Raw genomic sequence first — 20,074 nt, 5'->3', positions numbered from 1 at the left:
GAACAGAGCTTGTGAGCTTGTGACGCTCTCACGTGAACGAGCGTCACAAGCTCAAGGTATTCTGCCAGACCTCTGACTCATTCCCCTCTCATTCGCCCCCACTTTACAGTAGAAGCATCAAACAAGGTTCTAAAGACTATTGACATCTAGTGGAAGTCTTAGGAAGTGCAACATGACCAATATCCCACTGTATCTTCAATAGGGAATGAGTTGAAAAACGACCAACCTCAGATTTCCCACTTCCTGGTTGGATTTATTTCTCAGGTTTTTGCCTGCCATATGAGTTCTGTTATACTCACAGACATCATTCAAACAGTTTTAGAAACGTCAGAGTGTTTTCTATCCAAATATACTAATAATATGCATATATTCACAACTGGGAATGAGTAGCAGGCAGTTTACTCTGGGCACCTTATAGATTCAAGCTACTCAATACTGCCCCCAGCCATAAGAAGTTTTAACAAATGTTCCAGCCTCGCAATAACTATCTTTCACATGGACACTGAAAAGATCCGCAAATGGCTGTATGTGGTATGAATCAAGGACAGGAGAGGTGTTCAAACAGAGGTGCTTAAAGGAAGGCGCACAGGTAGGCCTCATGAAAAACAATGTTTCATATGCTCTTTTTAATCACAGTAATAGGCAGGGATTTATCTGTCAGAGTGAGCTTGATAAGGTGAAAGAATCCTTTTCATAGCATCACTTTCATATACTGTACATTAAGACAAATCCTTCTACGTTGAGTATTAGAACGCAGTTTACATAACCTGATAATGACTTGATATTTGAGTGCATTCACAGCAAGCCACCTGAGGACAACTTACAAAATGCAATAGTGCATTTGAGGGTTCGTTTTTCTGATGAAAATAGTTATTTGATGCATGGCCTACTACTTCCAACCAAAATTGATTTAAGTACATTTTTGTGAAGAGGTATGAGGGTTGTGATATGGGTCATTTAACAGTGAAATCATTTAAGGGATCAATACATTTCTAGATTGCTTCCCCAGTATCTGCATGAACCATCAGGCTAAGTATTTTTGGTTGACCCTGCTGGACAGAAAGAGAAGGAGGAATGCCAGAGGTATGAGGAGAGACATCCTCCTTTGTATTTATGGGAACAAATATTTCCTAACACTTTGGATCCAATTCTTGGACAGTTAGAAGACAATGCATCAATGCAAAAAATAAAAAAATAAAAAATTACTGTCTGTGAGTAACCTCAACCTTGTGGGTCTTTGGGTGTTTAGGCCAATAAAGTGCCAACTCAATTCTACCAGTGACTAGTCTCTCATGCCCCTATATACGGGGACACGGGGCAATAGTTTTTAATCTAAACCAGACCTTTTTTACTGGAGTACACCAACCCCTAATTGGGGCTCTTTTCTTGACACACAGTAGCAGTTTAGCAGATAAGAAGTCAAGATGTTCAAAAAGTAGATTGTTGTAAGGGTGTATTACATCCTGTGCTGGCCACATTGTCATATCCATTCTGGATTCTGAGTGGTAAAATCATAGCTGAAAAATGCCTCTATGTATGTGTATACATTTTCCGCCAAGACAGAACTGCCAAAGGGGGTGGAGTTGCAATATACTGCAGAGTTCTGTCATGCTATCCAGGTCTGTGCCCAAACAGTTCGAGCTTCTACTTTTAAAAATCCACCTTTCCAGAAATAAGTCTCTCACTGTTGCCGCTTGTTTACAGACCCCCCTCAGCCCCCAGCTGCACCCTGGACACCATATGTGAATTAATTGCCCCCCATTTATCTTCAGAGTTTGTACTGTTAGGTGACCTAAACTGGGATATGCTTAACACCCCGGGCCGTCCTACAATCTAAGCTAGATGCCCTCAATCTCACTCAAATTATCATGGAACCTATCAGGTACAACCCCAAATCCGTAAACTCAGGCACCCTCATAGATATCATCCTGACCAACCTGTCCTCTAAATACACCTCTGCTGTCGTCAACCAGGATCTCAGCGATCACTGCCTCATTGCCTGCGTCAGTAATGGGTCCGCGGTCAAACGACCGCCCCTCATCACAGTCAAACACTCCCTAAAACATCTCAGCGAGTAGGACTTTCTAATCGACCTGACCCGGGTATCCTGGAAAGATATTGACCTCAATCCGTCAGTAGAGGATGTCTGGTTATTCTTTAAAAGTGCTTTCCTCACCATCTTAAATAAGCATGCCCCATTCAAAAAATGTAGAACCAGGAACAGACATAGCCCTTGGTTCACTCCAGACCTGACTGCCCTTGACCAGCACAAAAACATCCTGTGACGTACTGCATTAGCATCGAATGGCCCCCGCGATATGCAACTTTTCAGGGAAGTTAGGAACTTATCGGCAAACTCAACAGCCTTGGTTTCTCAAATGACTGCCTCGCCTGGTTCACCAACTACTTCTCAGATAGAGTTCAGTGTGTCAAATCGAAGGGCCTGTTGTCCGGACCTCTAGGCAGTCTCTATGGGGGTGCCACAGGGTTCAATTCTCGGGTCGACTCTTTTCTCTGTATACATCAATGATGTCGCTCTTGCGGCTGGTGATTCTCTGATCCACTTCTACGCAGACGACACCGTTCTGTATACATCTGGCCCTTCTTTGGACACTGTGTTAACTAACCATACAACTCTCCTTCTGTGGCCTCCAACTGCTCTTAAATGCTAGTAAAACTAAATGCATGCTCTTCAACCGATCGCTGCCTGCACCTGCCCGCCTAGCATCACTACTCTGGACGGTTCTGACTTAGAATATGTGGACAACTACAAAGACCTAGGTGTCTGGCTAGACTGTAAACTCTCCTTCCAGACTCACATTAAGCATCTCCAATCCAAAATTCAATCTAGAATTGGCTTCTATTTCGCAACAAAACATCCTTCACTCATGCTGCCAAACATACCCTCGTAAAACTGACTATCCTACCAATCCTTGACTTCGGCGATGTAATTTACAAAATAGCCTGCAACACTCTACTCAGCAAATTGGATGTAGTCTATCACAGTGCCATCCGTTTCGTCACCAAAGCCCCATATACTACCCACCACTGCGACCTGTATGCTCTCATTGGCTTGCCCTCGCTTCATATTCATCGCCAATCCCACTGGCTCCAGGTCATCTATAAATCCTTGCTAGGTAAAGCTCCGCCTTATCTCGGCTCACTGGTCACCATAGCAGCACCCACCTGTAGCACACGCTCCAGCAGGTATATTTCACTGGTCACCGCCAAAGCCAATTCCTCCTTTGGCCGCCTTTCCTTCCAGGTCTCTGCTGCCAATGACTAGAACGAATTGCAAAAATCACTGAAGCTGGAGACTCATATCTCCCTCACTATCTTTAAGCATCAGCTATCAGAGCAGCTTACAGATCATTGCACCTGTACATAGCCCATCTGTAAATAGCCCATCCAACTTCCTCATCCCCCATATTGTTATTTATTTTATTTTAAAAAATATATATATATATCCTTTGCACCCCAGTATCTCTACTTGCACATTCATCTTCTGCACATCTATCACTCCAGTGTTATTTGCGAAACTGTAATTATTTCACCACTACGGCCTATTTATTGCCTTACCTCCCTAATCTTACTTCATTTGCACACACTGTATATAGACTTTTCTATTGTGTTATTGACTGTATGTTTGTTTATTCCATGTGTAACGCTGTGTTGTTGTTTGTGTCACACTGCTTTGCTTTATCTTGGCCAGGTCGCAGTTGTAAATGAGAACTTGTTCTCAACTGGTCTACCTGGTTGAATAAAGGTGAAATATTTTTTTTTATTAAATTTAAAATTCTGTATGTGGGAATGTCTTATGTCCGTTCTACGTGTAGTGTTGGTACATGGAATATTCCTCAACTGCTTTTGCAAATAGAAGTATTATGTTCAACAACTGACATTTTCAGATATTATTTTGACAAACACACTTTGGTGCTTACAATTCATTCTCTATTGTCATAGATTTGGTTGGCACTGTCATCTGTGATCTTTGTGATATGACTTTCTTTAAGCACGTACTGATGAAACTGTCACTTAATATTTTTTTCTTAAAGTCTACAAACGCTCAACATTTATTCACTCTGTGATAGGGTTGGATCCTATATGGTACTTTTATTATTGTCCTGTAAATGGTTCAGTGCCTATAATTTAGGCTGTGTGTAGAATGGGGCATAATGGAAATCTCCTCTACTACTAAATTACTACTAAGGAAAACAGCATACAAATTTGGCTTGTGTATTCATTTGCCAATAACTAATCAGAATTCCATTATGTTTACATAAAAAAGAGAATACTTCAAAACGAGAAGATCCTGCCATGGAAAAGACGACTGGGTGGACATAAAGGGTAAAGGAGGGGAAATAACTCACACCATGCAGCAGGACACCTTCAGCTGTTGGGTCTTTGTAATGCAGGTTTGATAGTTATATTTTAAATAATGAATGGTTAGCTGTTATGTGACAATTAGGTCAAAAACTCTATTTTATTTTTTGGTGTAGATGGTCAAGGAAGTTACACAGAACTTCCCCAACATCCCCTCCCAAGTTGGAGCAACTGCGAAAAGAAATGGCTGAGTATGTACTAAAAATGTCTGGTATGTAATGACATTTAATTCAAAGTAAATGTAAATTCTTTATTTTTATGTAGTTGTGTCCGACAGCCATATGTTCAGTTCATGGCTATGATTTCAGAGTTCAACAAAGCCAACAACTGCTTCATGTGTGCCACTGATAAAGAACCTGGATGTGGCCCAAAGACTGACTGGGTTAGTAACTTTATTTAACATGTTTATAATCTTTAGACAACAGTAACGGCATGTAAGACAATTTATGATATAACACAATGGATGGCTAATTCGTCATTCGTCATACAGCATTGATATTTGATATTATTTATAACGTGTTACGCTTTGTTTTGTTTTAGATTGAATGTTTTGCATGCCAACGGTGGTTCCATGTGTTGTAACTAGGAATGAAGACAAAATAATTCAACAGAGTAAAGAACACAAACTGGAAGTGCAGTCTTTGTTGTTGAAAATGTATGCTCTACCCCATCCACACTGAAGAGACTCTGAAATGTACATCAACCAGGGATAACGAAAAAGTGAACACTGAAATGTTTCATACTTATTTGAAGTTAAGTGTCTGTTGACATGTTGGAAAAGATTAAAGGTCTACAATTTCTGTTTAATTTGTCAATATTACCTTTTTATTAATTGATTTACTGGCCACCATTACTGTGGTTACATGTTCAGTATATGTATTGACCAGCAAACCCACTGCAGCCTACCTCACCAGCTCACTCTCCATCCCTGCTTTGGACAATTAATAGCATGACTCTCGTACTTTGCCCTTTTCCTTTATGGTTGATATTAACGACGAAAGGAGATATTATCTGTCTCTCTCCTATTGTGTACCGCTGTTAAATACTGTGGAAAATTTTTAAAAACGGGGAAAATAAGTACTTAGAACTACCAATTATTATAGATAAATATTAAAGAAAAGGATAAACACAACACTGGACTGAACCTCCTAATTGTCAAACTAATATTAATGTACAATATAGAAGAGACATAACTAGAGGTTATGCAATATGGACGTATATCCACTGCACGCTTCTTAGGTGTGTAATTGACATGACCAAGGAGCTATTGAAATTTTACATTTTGAAAAATTCATGTAAAATCATGTGAGATGGAAATGGACAAACTAAAAGCTGTGCAATGTGTAGGCCCACTGAGTGGACATTCTGAACCTTGTTTTGAAGTCCCTAGGTCACATGACCAAGGAGCTATTGAAATTTTACATTTTGAAAAATTTATGTGAAATCTTGAGATGAAAATTGACAAACTAAAGGGTGTGCAATGTGTAGGCCCACTGAGTGGACATTCTGAACCTTGTTTGAAGTCACTAGGTCACATGACCAAGGAGCTATTGAAATTTTACACAGAAAAATGTATGTAAAATCTTGTGAGATGAAAATGGACAAACTAAAGGGTGTGCAATGTAGAAGGGTAGTCAGTGGACATTCTGGACCTTGTTTGAGTCAAGTAGGTCACATGACCAATTAGCTATTTTAATTCGAATGTAAAAAATAAAATAAAAAAGTTTATACTTTGTTTACGCTCCCTAACTAATTCAACTAGGAATACAAAATGCTGCATACATTTCCACGTTTATTAGCTTTGGAAAGCGAATTAATGTCCAAATCGTAAAAATAAGACCTGTGCAATGTTGTGCGCAATTTGTCCAACATAATGACACTTATTTGGAGTTGTGGCTCAAGTGGTTTGAAAGCTATTGAGGTTTGAAAGCGTGAATATACGTCGAATATCCCATTTGAAACTGTCTTTACCTCGGTAACGGAACTGATGCATATGTTATGGGCGTTTAATTATTTGTCAATAATGAGTCACGTAGGAAGTACCATGGAATTTAACCCAATCCCACTAAACTAGCTAGCTAGTTATAGCTGTTTGAAATATGGACCCATGTGTCACGATAAATGTCGACCTCCTTGCGCTGTTTTTCTTGAATGGGATCCATGCTTCTTCTTCACACAATGTATAGAATTTTGTCTTACGTATATAACGTTACTGTATATGGACAGTCCCACAACTAGCAGTTGTGCGAGTCAAGTCTTGCATTGCGACACACTGAGGGAGTGTCTAAAATTGTAGGGTGCTATTCAGAAAGTGAAAAAAAGCCTACTGTAGCCTATTTGTCTGACTTCAAATGTACTGGTACATTATTAGGACTATTATCATGAGAATCAACTATTATAAACGCACAAATATAATATTTCACAGAAGGATAAAGTCCAAGTCCCGTGACAAAAGTAAAGAATGTATAGATAGTCCCTAATGATAATTGACGTCATACACCGACAGTTAGTGGTCTTTTAAACCTAATCTTAACCACACTACGAACCTTATGCCTAACCCTAACACGGAACCCAAACCGGCTGCCATAGTGCGCTACCGTGCATGAATGTATTTTGCCCCCCCCACACCAAACGCGATCACGACACGCAGGTTAAAATATCAAAACAAACTCTGAACCAATTACATTAATTTGGGGACAGGTCGAAAAAGCATTAAACATGTATGGCAATTTAGCTAGCTAGCTTGCACTTGCTAGCTAACGTTAATTTGTCCTATTTAGCTAGCTTGTTGTTGCTAGCTAATTTGTCCAGGGATATAAACATTGAGTTGTTATTTTACCTGAAATGCACAAGGACCTCTACTCCGACAATTAATCCACACATAAAACGGCCAACCGAATCATTTCTAGTCATCTCTCCTCCTTCCAGGCTTTTTCATCTTTGAACTTATATGGCGATCCATCTAAACTTTCATTGTATTTCCACGACAACCGGCAACAAAGTTCGTCTTTCAATCACCCACGTGGGTATAACCAATGAGGAGATGGCACGTGAGTACCTGCTTCTATAAACCAATGAGGAGATGGGAGAGGCAGGACTTTCAGCGCGATCTGCGTCAGAAATAGGAATAAGTTATATTTTAGTCCTTGACGTCGCAGACGCTCGTTGGCGTGCGCGAGCAGTGTGGGTGCAATAATTGAATAACATGGATTTGTACATTTATTTTGCGACGCTCGCGCACGCGAAGTGTCCGGTCTGGTCAGCATGTAACCTTAAATTAAGACCAAAAAGTGAATCTTTGTTTTCATGAGGTTTTAAAATATAGCCAATTTTGACTTTGTGGCTGTTTGTAACTAGTGACAACCAAGATTAACACATAATTGAAATTGGGATTTAGCGGAATATCGGTCACACGTTCATATAGGCTACCTCAGTGGATCACACTGTAGCAGAGGTACTGGATCGCCTCTTCCTTTCTGACTGTAGCATCATAAATAGGCATCATACATAGTCCTAGATATTGATCTGATTTAGCCAATCTCTGCATGTTTCTATTGACAGTATCAGAGGAAGGTCCGAAAAATTGCCAAAGACTCCAGCCACCCAAGCCATAGACTTTTCACACTACTACCGTCTGGTAAACGGTACCGGAGCAATGGCTCTCGGCTCAGAGACAGCTTCTACCCCCAAGCCATACGACTGCTAAATAGCCAGACTGCTAAATAGTCGGCATTATCATTAAACAGGTGAACCTTGTGCTGGGGGCAATAAGAGGCCACTCTAAAATGTACAGTTTTGTCACACAACAAAGTGCCACAGATGTCTCAAGTTTTGAGGGAGCATGTAATTGGCATGCTTACTGCATGAATGTCCACCAGAGCTGTTGCCAGATAATTTAATGTTCATTTCTCTGCCATAAGCCGCCACCAACTTTGTTTTAGAGAATTTGGCAGTATATCCAACCCGCCTCACAACAGCAGACCATGTGTAAACACGCCAGCCCAGGACCGCCACATCTGGCTTCTTCACCTGCGGAATCGTCTGAGACCAGTCACCCAGACAGCTGATTAAACTGTGGGTTTACACAACCGAAAATGTTCTGCACAAACTGTCAGAAACCGTCTCAGGGAAGCTCATCTGTGTGCTCGTTGTCCTCACCAGGGTCTTGGCCTGACTGCAACTTCAGTGGGCGAATGCTCACCTTCGATGGCCACTTTCAAGCTGCAGAAGTGTGCTCTTCATAGATTAATCAAGTTTTCAACTGTACCGGGCAGATGGCAGACTGGCATTGTGTGGGTGAGCGGTTTGCTGATGTCAACGCTGTGAACAGAGTGCCCCATGGTAGCGGTGGGGTTATGTTATGGGCAGGTATGGACAACGAACACAAATGCATTTTTTCGATGGTAATTTGAATGCACAGAAATACGATGACAAGATCCTGAGGCCCATTGTCGTGCCTTCATCTGCCACCATCACCTCATGTTTCAGCATGATAATGCACCGCCCCATGTTGCAAGGATCTGTGCACAATTCCTGGAAGCTAAAAATGTCCCAGTTTTTCCATGGCCTGCATACTCACCAGACATGTCACCCATTGAGCATGTTTGGGATGCTCTGGTGCGACGTGTATGACAGTGGGTTCCAGTTCCCGCCAATATCCAGCAACTTCACACAGCCATTGAAGAGGAGTCAGACAACATTCCATAGGCCACAATCAACAGCCTGATCAACTCTATGCAAAGGAGATGTGTCGCACAACATGAGGCAAATGGTGGTCACACCAGATACTGACTGGTTTTCTGATCGATGCCCTACTTCTTTTTAATTACATTGATTTTTGGCCTAATGAATGTATTTCAATAGACTGATTTCCTTGTGAACTGTAACTCAGTAAAATCTTTGTTTTTGTTCAGTGTACAAACTATATACACACTCACTCACACACTCTACATTGACACTCCCACACAAAACCCATACACTACATACACACACACATAGACCGACACAACACATATACACATGACATACGTACATTCACATACACTTTTGCACTCATCATTTGCTGCTGCTGCTCTGTTTATTTTACTCTTATTATTATCTATCACAATGTCACTTTACCCTGCCTTCATATACATACTGTATCTACACTCTTAGGAAAAAAAGTGTTATCTAAAACCTAAAAGGGTTCTTCGGCTGTCCCCATAGGGTAACCCTTTGAACAACCGTTTTTGGATCCAGGTAGAACCCTTATGGGTTCCATGTAGAACCCTTTCCACAGAGGTTTCTACATGGAACCCAAAAGGGTTCTACATGAACCCAAAAAGGTCCTACTTGGAACCAAAAAGTGTTATCCTATAGGGACAGCCGAATAACTCATTTGGAACCCTTTTTTTCTTAAGAGTGTACCTCAAATACCTTGTACCTCTCTCTACACATTGATCTGGTACTGGTACTCCCTGTATATAGCGCCATTCTTGTGTATTTAATTTTATTCCTCGTGTTAGTTATTATATATTTTTTTTATTGTTTTTACTCTGTATCGTTGGGAATGGTTCGTAAGCAAGCATTTCACTGTAAAGTCTACACCAGTTGTATTTGCCGCATGTGATAAATAAAATTGTATTTGATTTGGAAAGTGTAAAGTGATTGACAGCCGAGTGAACAAATAACCAGACGCAATGCAGCCCTACAAACCAATCACAAGCCATAGGGCGTTGTTTGGTTGAATGGGAGGAGTCGTAATCTAAAATGGCCGCCGCCACAAACAACAACTGACAGATATTAAATATTCTCTCCGATATTTTTCTTCGTCAGACCATGGCTCTAAAAACATATTGGACGTTTGTGATTATTCTTATTACAACTTGTCGATCTTTTGCCGACGATGATAATCATGAAATGGAGGAGTTTCTGAAAAGGGAGCATTCATTGTCAAAACCCTATCAAGGTAACGTTAGCGCCATTGTATCACCCTTTTATTATAGTATAATGTGAGAACGCTGAAATGAATGCTGTATATTCGACATTCCAACAATGTTATACTGACTGTGGAGTGTTGATACTCGTAAGATCGTTTTTTGCTGCCACTACATCAAGGCTCTACGCTATGTACAACTTGTTTTATATAATATGACAACTGTCCCTCCGTCTTTTCTGTTCTATGTGTGTTGCAAATAATGTGTGCTTAGGTGTGGGGTCGTCCAGCTCCTCCCATTGGGAATTGATGGGCGATGCCATGGTAACCACAGAGCAGGTGCGCCTCACAACAGACATGCAGAGCAAGCAGGGGGCAGTGTGGAGCCGCATTGTGAGTACAGAACATTGCACACTGTTAAGTCTACATCACTGATACTGATTCTCTCTATCAGAGGAGGCAGGTGGGGGGAGCTATAGGAGGATGGGCTCATTGTAATGGCATTCATGCAACGGAGTGTAACATGGTTTCCATATGTTTGATACCGTTCCATTGATGCCATTCCTCCCACCAGCCTCCACTGCTCTCTATGCATGTCACATTTTGCATGGCTTTGCCAAAATGGTCATATCTATGTATGTTTGTGTGGCCAGCCCTGTCACCTAAGGGACTGGGAGTTACAAGTGCACTTTAAGATTCATGGCCAAGGCAAGAAGAATCTGAATGGGGATGGACTGGCAATTTGGTACACCAAGGAGCGCATGCAGAAAGGTACTGTCCCACAATGTAGTTCCAACAGAAATACCAGAGTGTTGGTACAATGCAATGCAACTGTATAAATGCATTTCTGTCATTGTGTAGGTCCTGTGTTTGGGAATCAGGACCTTTTCACAGGGCTGGGTGTATTTGTGGACACGTACCCCAATGAGGAAAAACACCTTGAGGTACAGTGTGTGCATATACCCGTCAACCTCTTCTATGTGTTTCTGTGGAGGGAAGGAGTAGCTACAATACTGTTACATGTTATGTCACAAATTATAGGACTTTATCTCAACCACTTCCTTTTTATTTTATTGTACTGTCTGGCAGCAGTGTTTGTGTCATATCCTGTCAAATCTGGGTCAACATGTCATGATCTTCCTGTGCTCTGAGAGGGGCCTTAGCTAACTGACAACCAACACTTCCCACCTCAAAACAGACCTGAATCATACAAGCAAGCCAATACAGTGGAATATTTATGAGGTTTTGTTGGGAGTGCTTGTTTTGGGCAGGGCTCACAGACCTGTGTAATGGGCCTTGTGTTGTGCTTCTCTGTTTTGTGCATCCCTATGGAGACAGGCACAGAAGACGAGGTACACCACACGCACACAGGTACCCCATGTTTGGACCACCCATACCAAATGCCCCCCATACCCCTCTCCTTAGCTACTCTCATCAACCCCCTAATGAACATGCTGCCCCATATTGTTGTTGTTTACTACCTATTAACAATTGGTTGCACCTTGAATAAAAATTAGCATTTGAATGAGTAGGGGATCAGGTAGAGAATGAGGTCACTCAGGCAAATATTACCGGCAGTATTGTACTGTTGTGGATGCTGCATCTTTTACCTGTTGTTCTGATTCTATCTCTCTCTATTTGGTACCTCCTTTCTTTTTTCCCACCTTCCACCAGAGGATCTTCCCCTTCGTGTTGGCCATGGTGGGGAACGGAAGCATTAGTTACGACCACGAACGAGACGGGCGTCCCACTGAGCTGGGCGGCTGCAACGCCATGGTGCGCAACCTCAACCACGACACCTTCATCTTCATCAGATATGTCCGTCGCAGGCTCACGGTGAGAGCAGGCACACACACACATACATTTTAACGACTCTACGATGTTATCACTATCCAAGTTATTGTGTATTAACTAAATAATAATGTAATGCCTAATTTCATCCAAGATGCATATTGGGTCACTTCTATACAAACAGAAATCTGTTGTGTTGAAGTGAATTGTTTCATTCACACCCGTTAACTCAACTTTGCAAGAGAATGTCAGAGATATGATGCTTTGACTGTGCTAGGTAGTGCCTGGGCATACTCTGTTCAACTAGCTCTCACAGTCTCACGTCAGAATTAGATGTTCATCCATGTTTCTCAAAATGTAAAATTTCGAAGTTGTTCCAAATGTCAAATTTCAATGTGTTTAAGATTAAGTTTAGGCATTAACTAACATTTGAGGTTAGGGTTAAGTTTGGGCATTAAGTCCGAATGGTTAAGGTTTGGGATAGGCTTAAAAAATATATATATACGTTATATTGCTGGATTCGAACCTAAAACCTTTGGCACCAGAGGCAGATGCTTGCTGTATTGGCTTGCTTGTATGACATCCCTGTCCACAGCACCCTAGCAAAACCAAGACCTATGCTGTACTTGAACCTGGTGGTCGGTTTCCACGTCATCTCCCTGCGTCGTCAGACAATAGATGGATGTCGAATACTGACTTGTATCACGGGTGACCTGGCTGACCCTGTTAACCATACTCCTAATCTCTATCTCTACTAGATTATGATTGACATTGATGGGCAGCATGAATGGAGGGACTGCCTGGACATACCGGGGGTACGGCTGCCCCAGGGCTACTACTTTGGAGCCTCGGCCGTCACTGGAGATCTCTCTGGTAGTACTCCCCTCTACTGTGTTTTACATAGTAGCATTAATGAAATCAGCTGTTTTATTGCCATGAATTAGCGCCTAGTTTTCATTTACTTCATCTACGTGGTGTTTCATTGAGGTCTCTAATTTCAAGTGAGACGTGACCATCCCAGATTATCACTATCATTTATTTTGATGTACTCATTGTGTCTACACTGCCCAGAATGAAATTCATGTCACACATAAGGCAAATTGAGGGCATGTGGTCTAATAGGGAACTAAGATATTGTATTTTGGTCCATTTGAAGGTGTTCTTGCTGCAGTTTTCTTTGAATGACTGAAACGGTCTGTTCCACAGACAATCACGATGTGATCTCCCTGAAACTGTACCAGCTGACTGTGTTACGCAGTGAGACAGAGGAAAAGGAGGAGGAAGATGAGATCACTCTACCCAGTGTAGATAACATGGACCTACTAAAGAGTAAGGCTCACTACCTCACACAAACAGAAGAACATACACTTCATTGGCGTTACTCTACTCAAATAACATAGTTATTCTTGATAAAAAGCTCAAATACATATACTATCAAATGATGTTATACTATTAGGGCTCTTTAACCAACTCAGTGGCATGTAGTGTCTACCCTGAGACTGGCAGAAGGTTGGGGATTCGATCCCTGGTCATACCAAAAAGACACAAAAAATGGGACCTGATGCCTTTCTGCTTGTCACTCAGCATTAAAGAGATGGATTGGGGGTAAGGCCATGTGATAAACTACCTTCCTGTCCAGGGGGTGTACTTGTACATCAAGCTGCCTCATGCTACAGAAACAGGAGATAGGCTACTGCCCCTATGGGCTGTTCTGGCTCAGACAAGGCCTACTTATTATGGCTCCTTGTCACTATTTTTCACTTTCTATCCATACTAACATCTCTCTCTCTGTGTCAGTGGGTGAGAATGAAGAAGGGTGGAGTAGTATTGCTATGTTCTTCACCATCCTCTTCTCCATGCTGGGCTGTTTCCTGCTCATCGTGGTCGGCCTCATCGTCTACAGCCACTGGAACGAGAACAGACGCAAACGCTTCTACTGAGACGGAGAGAGGGGAAAAAGAGCGGGAGGGAGGCCTCCCATCATAACCACTACTGTAGTCTGACGACAACTGCACTGAGACACTGAAATGACTGGCAAGATGGAGACAATGTAACTGACCTCCCAATGTAGACCAATATGCTTGACGGACAGAGGTACCCTTGGGACAACACTAGTGAATCCTGGGAAAGACTGAGCAGCGGATGGATGCATTTCAACTACAGTAGCCAACCACACTGACCCCTGCCATGAGTAGACATACAGAACGTTTGTCTGTCCCCACCCCTACTCTCACCAACCAGGCCTTACTCTACACAAATATAGAGAGCATATTATTATTGTAACGACCCTGGGTTTATAAGCGCGGAAATCGACTCTGCTGCACGAGCATGCTTTTGCGGCACAGTCGATAGCGCGCCGGACCTCGGGCTAGAAGGTCGAGGGTTCGAGACCTGCTCCATGCCTGTTTCATTACATTATTATGTACTTACTGTGTGAAAATGACCTCTGTGTTGTCAGACAGTGCCATGGCTGGTTAATAGTTTGGTTGTCTTTTTAAGGGTCTTGGGAGATGGATTTATACTCAGTTTTAGGGTTTTGAATGTCAAAGGGACAAAGTAACCAATGTGTTCTAACTCTACAGCCCACATGACCAGGTCCCATCAGCGCTTGAACCGTGTCACACCAAAGATGTTTTCAATGGCCAATCTGGCAATTGATCCGTCGCTTTTCTGCTTCGCTCTAGAAACAGCATCATGTCATATTTCTATGGTGCTTGCAATCAATGTAAGTCTTTGTGCATTTCAATTGATTCAGACGGTTTCAATTAATTCTTATACTCAATTTTATTAGTTTGAAAAATGTATGGTTGCAGAGAATATGCTTTTGTTGTCAAACTGAATCTAAAGTAGAATGCATGAAGGTGCTAGACTAGTAATTTTTTTACCATTATTTATGTCAAGATTGATTAGGTCGTTTTTCTTTTATTCTGTATATGAAATGAAAAGGTGACCAATCCCTCTCCTTTTGGTTGCATTCATTTATTTGAGTTGCCTGATCTTACAGACTTAGACTTAACTTCAAGTTAGGGTGTGCCCCTTTGCTTTTCTGCACCCACCCAAACTGTTTTGGTTTTGTGGCATATTACCAGAGCGCCCTCGCCAGTGGTTTCGATTCGAAACCAATGTGTACCTTACTGTTTTTCCCCAGACCTGACCTCAGAATTTTAACCATTAACATAACAAAGGAATTTCAATAAATGATAGCAGTGGTTCCAAACCAGGAGTACTTGGACCCCGAGGGGGTACTTAACTCATGAGACCATCGGCCTACTGGTAAAATGCACGAGGGGGTACTTAACTCATGAGACCATCGGCCTACTGGTAAAATGCACGAGGGGGTACTTAACTCATGAGACCATAGGCCTACTGGTAAAATGCACGAGGGGGTACTCCGGGCAGAACAAAATTCAGTTGGTGGTACAGTAACCAAAAAAGGTTGGGAACATTGAATTATAGCATCCCTCTGAAATGGATTGTTTTTAAACGGGATACTGCAGACACAATCCATTTTAATTCCACGTTCTGAGAAAAACAAGACAATCCACTGCGCCTCACACTGCATCTAAACTGTCTCGTCTCATGAGCAGTGTTTGAAGACAGTGCATTGCACATGCTGCCTTTTCCCCAGTCTTCACTGTATGACAGCCTTTTACTCCTGTTAAGCCACTCGGGTCTGTGCCTCATCTTTCCACAATATGTAAAATACAGGAGCTTGTTTACTATATTGATGGTAAACTTGTTTTTCTTGCCATTAAGTTACAACCCTTAGTGATGTCGGCTCGGGATATGGGAAAGTAGGTAAATAAAATGGATAATGATCATTAAGATATACCGTAGAGACGAACGAGTCCCATCATATCTTTGGCCTAGTTTCAACCAAATGGGTGTCAAAGTAGGAATGATAGCAGGTAATGTTGTATTACCTTCACTGAAGATTGAAGGAAATATTCTACTCAAGTCATGCGATTGTATATCATGAAACCACACATGGTTAAGTTTGTGTTCTGCACTAATATTATGCTTGGAACTCTTGCCCCCATCCGTTTAGGCATATCTGGCAATGTGGGACTACTACATTTGTGACTTTGTCCCTAAAGAAGAGCATGTTAGAGGCTGTCTTGGGTACTCCTCAATAATGACTGAGCCACGTGCCTCAGGCACCATCTCACTCTGCCTTCTGATGCTCCTCAAGAGCAATAGCTCAACTGGTTCAGATGCCTGGGTGGGGAACCGCTTACTGTGGAGTATGTTAGACTACCTGAGAGCATATCAAAACGCCAACACTATAGGCTTGAGAAACAACAGCAATCAACTAGAAAGTTCAAAGCAAAAATGACAGTACAACTTCAGTTGAGTGCCAATGTTTGTTTTATTATAAAAAATAAAATACAAATGACCCCGAGAGTACACAGCAGACCCCCACTAAACCAAAGCATTCAAATGTACCACACATTTCAGTGCATTCCCCAATTGTTTTGGCTTGTTCTAGGTGATAATGATAGGGGTATGCGCTTCTGGACAACCGCTTCCTTTTCAAGCGTGGGTATTTGTGCCGTTTTGGAAAAGTCTTACCACGCGAATCAATATCCGCTTAACATTATCCAACTATGGTTGAGGGAGAAATGCAAGCAACATCTGGGTTACAGGGCATCCTTGATTATGGGGCAAGTACATTGTTGCCGTATAATTCAAGTGCAACCCACCCCTAAGTGAGACCATCTAAAAATTAAAAACCTTCTGAGCTAGCTGAGGTGTCACCACTCTGCCATCTAGCACTGGGTTATATTGGCTTCCATACTTGATACAGGTCGCAGTCGCTATCTATATCAAAAGGTTGGGCAATCGAGGAGAAAAAGGCAAGAACTTATTACTATTTAGTCATTGAAAATTCCTCAAACACTAAAAACAAAGGACAGACGTGCTGCGGTTTACAAAGACACCCAATGCGCCATGACAGTGCAACACACAAGGGATGGACCAGTGGCAAAAGTACCCACAGAGCAAACAGAATGTTAGTCTGAGGAAAGATTCAAAATGGCATTAATCCCACAAAAAGCATTCAAAACACTACTTTAACAACCAAAACAGATGTATCCCCCCATAATAATAAAAGCAAGAGTAATATTCTTAGCAGATTAGAATGAGAGCAACACATTCTATCCACTATGTCACTAAAGATGAACAGAAAGGTGAAACATTTACTAGAATGGCTTCATCTTTTCTCCCCACACACCAAGAGGTAACATGTAGATACACATTTACTTTTAAAGCATACACACAAATGACAGTAGCAATAATAACCATTCATTTTTGTTAAATATATATTTTTTAAACAAAGACATTACACATACCAACTGAGGTACATTGTGACAGAAATATTGCTTGTACTGGCAACTACAGACAGGAGTTATTGCAGCATACATCAGTGGGTTTATGTTTTTGCATAGCCTAGTCAGGTACAGTATATTACAGAGGCGTGTGTAGCTGAAATGAAGAGGAACACTTCAGGTAAAAGGAGGATATTATACAATGACAGAGCTTTGGCCTAGTGAGCAAGGTAAATTAAACTTGAGCTGACAACTGATGGCACTGGTGCCAATAGTCGATTTCTGATCAGTGTCAAATACAGATGTCCATAAAAAAACGCATGTTTGCTATTCATGACAATAGGACAGTATGCATATGTAAGTGAGACGTCACGTGTGGGTTGAGTACAGTAATTGGTTGGTACTGGCAAACAATCTCAAAATATAATTGTGCACTGTGCCTGCAGTACATGCGTGGGCAAGACAAACATTGGTGAGGGTTGCCACGCACTCTCTGTTACCATGTTCGGGCCCCCTGGAGGGGGAGGGGTTCCTCGTGATCCAGAGGGATGCAATGAGCCATGACTCAAGCCCCCCCAATAATCACACCTGGGGATAGTTACCTCACCAGGGACCATATACCCAACCTGCCACTGAACCTAGCTTGTGCCCTCTTTGCTGGTATACCAGAGAGGCCATGTGGACCAGGTGGGGGGCTTGAGAGGAAAAGAGAGCGCAAAAGAGAGATACACGCTTCTGAACATTGAAACCAAAAGAAAAAAATAGGCTATTTGTAAAGAAAGTTTTTTTTACAAATAGCCTATTATTTACTACAGAAAAGATATCCAAACAATTATGTTCAGATATTACCGTGTCTGCAACTGTAGGCAAAGAAGAAAATTACAGAACAGATGAATGGAAGGATGTTTGTCCATGATTGACTGATAGCCCTTTATCTAGGTAAACATGTGAAAGCCAAAGAAGTTTGTTTGGCAATAATCTTGACCAGGAAGCAGAGTGCGCAATGGGACTGAAACTATGGGTCCCCATTATCCTCATTTCAAAAACAAGAAGACACCTTTTCAATTTCCATTACCTTCATCTATACTGCATCAAAATGAATGTACTTTAGCCTCCCCAACCATTAAAAAAAACATATCATATGAAATCACAAGAAAACAAAACAAGCATTCATGAACATTTTTTTTCTTCCATTTACTAATTCAACATGCTTTCAGGTCAGTTCAAATATCAAACTAATTTCCATCATATCCTTTAACTAAACTATTTTTTTTTATCTACGCAAAATAGGGGTACCTAAGATAAAAATTCTACATGACCACAGATAAGGGAATTTCTCATACACGTTTTCTGACTAAATAAATGTTGCGTATTCTACAGGCCACAGTTTTTGCGACATATGGGAGTCATGATCTTGTTTTGTGGTTTCACTGAGTTTACCACATCATAGAACAACAAGTTGCGCTGACCAATACATGTTAGACGCTTACACTTCAGACTCCATTTGTATAAAGGACTCCTCTGGACTACCAGGGGGGAAAAAAATACATGCTCAAACATTTTTGCCATCTTCAAAAAGCATAGGTCTGAAATATAACCGCCTACTCATCAAATACAGAAGCCTAAAACACATCTAGTCTCCCTGTACCCAACTTCAACTGACCACCGTAGTAAGGCATTTCCCTATGCCTCAGAATGACCTCTAAACGGAGTCTGTTCATAGGCCTTCTGCAGCTCGATCCTCATGTCTGTTCCCTAGCAACCTACCAAGGCAGCTTAAGGTGTCTTATAAAAAACATGTTGTCCTAATGTGAGAATGAGAACAGGACTGTGTGCATGACTATGCTCTACGACTTTTAAAACGTTACTTTTACAGTATCAAGGCTTCACACTGTTGAAGACATACAACTTAGATGTAGGATCTTACATTTGAGCCAGTTTGCTACAGCAGGAAGATAATCATGCAGCAATAGCAAATGTGAAAATATAATGCATGGACATTTTTTGTAGGGGTTGATACAATCATGTCTGAAATTTCAAAGTGAAAATTACAAAACTGCAGAATCCTTTTTAAATCTCAAATACACGAGAGAAAGAAAAAAAGTACCACTGCTCTTTATTAAGCTTTACATATCTGCCTCAAGGCAATTTTTTCCCCAGAGCTTTTGTATTTTTAATTTGCACCCTTATGTAGACATTGCTGCACTCCACCCAGTACAATGCATCGAATGGGGTTGGAGTCGAGGGAAAATAAACATGTCACCAAATATAACAATGTGCATTTCATAAGTATTCTATTAAAGTTTGTAGTACAAAAGGCCTTAAGGCTGATACATAAAGCTTAATAAAGAGCAGTGATACTAGCCAGAGCAGTGTGCAGGTTTCTTATTTTTTCTCAACTGTTACCATGCACCTGCAACAAAGATAACTCAGATGTGTGAGTGCCATGTGAATTTTAAAATCTCAAATGCACCAAATGTTTTACATTTCCTGAATTGCAGGAAAGTTATCCTGCAACAGAGTGATCAAATTAAGATCCTACATATTTATGGATAGATATTCAGAATAAATCTGTGTCAATTTCCTTTTTCATTAGACGTTAATAATAAACAGTGCATCAGTCCATAACCTAATTGATCAGTGCTGTATGAAAGCAAAT

The 20,074-nt window shown here is 41.3% G+C and overlaps 1 protein-coding gene across 3 annotated transcripts; it reads left to right on the top strand.

Moving 5' to 3' along the window:
* The first annotated feature begins 10,105 nt into the window (after positions 1 to 10,105).
* Positions 10,106 to 15,048, top strand: LOC139552274 (VIP36-like protein). Of its 3 annotated transcripts, none has more exons than XM_071363833.1 (9): positions 10,106 to 10,330; positions 10,572 to 10,690; positions 10,951 to 11,068; positions 11,159 to 11,241; positions 11,636 to 11,668; positions 11,972 to 12,133; positions 12,847 to 12,961; positions 13,295 to 13,417; positions 13,992 to 15,048. In XM_071363833.1, exons 1-9 carry the CDS (start codon positions 10,201 to 10,203, stop codon positions 14,072 to 14,074), a joined length of 966 nt encoding a protein of 321 aa, XP_071219934.1. In that variant the 5' UTR covers positions 10,106 to 10,200; the 3' UTR covers positions 14,075 to 15,048. The 3 variants fall into 3 exon arrangements, with proteins under 3 accessions (XP_071219934.1, XP_071219932.1, XP_071219933.1); XM_071363831.1 differs by having other exon boundaries at positions 13,886 to 14,172; XM_071363832.1 differs by lacking the exon at positions 11,636 to 11,668 and having other exon boundaries at positions 13,886 to 15,048.
* The last annotated feature ends 5,026 nt before the right edge of the window (positions 15,049 to 20,074 follow it).

Source organism: Salvelinus alpinus, chromosome 24 (assembly GCF_045679555.1).
Source record: "Salvelinus alpinus chromosome 24, SLU_Salpinus.1, whole genome shotgun sequence".
NCBI classification, from domain to species: Eukaryota; Metazoa; Chordata; class Actinopteri; order Salmoniformes; family Salmonidae; genus Salvelinus; species Salvelinus alpinus.
This window is presented reverse-complemented; position numbering and strand designations above follow the sequence as displayed.

Bases quoted from the DNA above. Each gene is read 5' to 3' on its own strand.
- LOC139552274 (XM_071363831.1), top strand. From the start codon at position 10,201: ATGGCTCTAAAAACATATTGGACGTTTGTGATTATTCTTATTACAACT. The intron at 11,669-11,971 runs GTACCCCATGTT...ACCTTCCACCAG, and splicing joins GGTACACCACACGCACACAG to AGGATCTTCCCCTTCGTGTT. The intron at 12,134-12,846 runs GTGAGAGCAGGC...TATCTCTACTAG, and splicing joins ATGTCCGTCGCAGGCTCACG to ATTATGATTGACATTGATGG.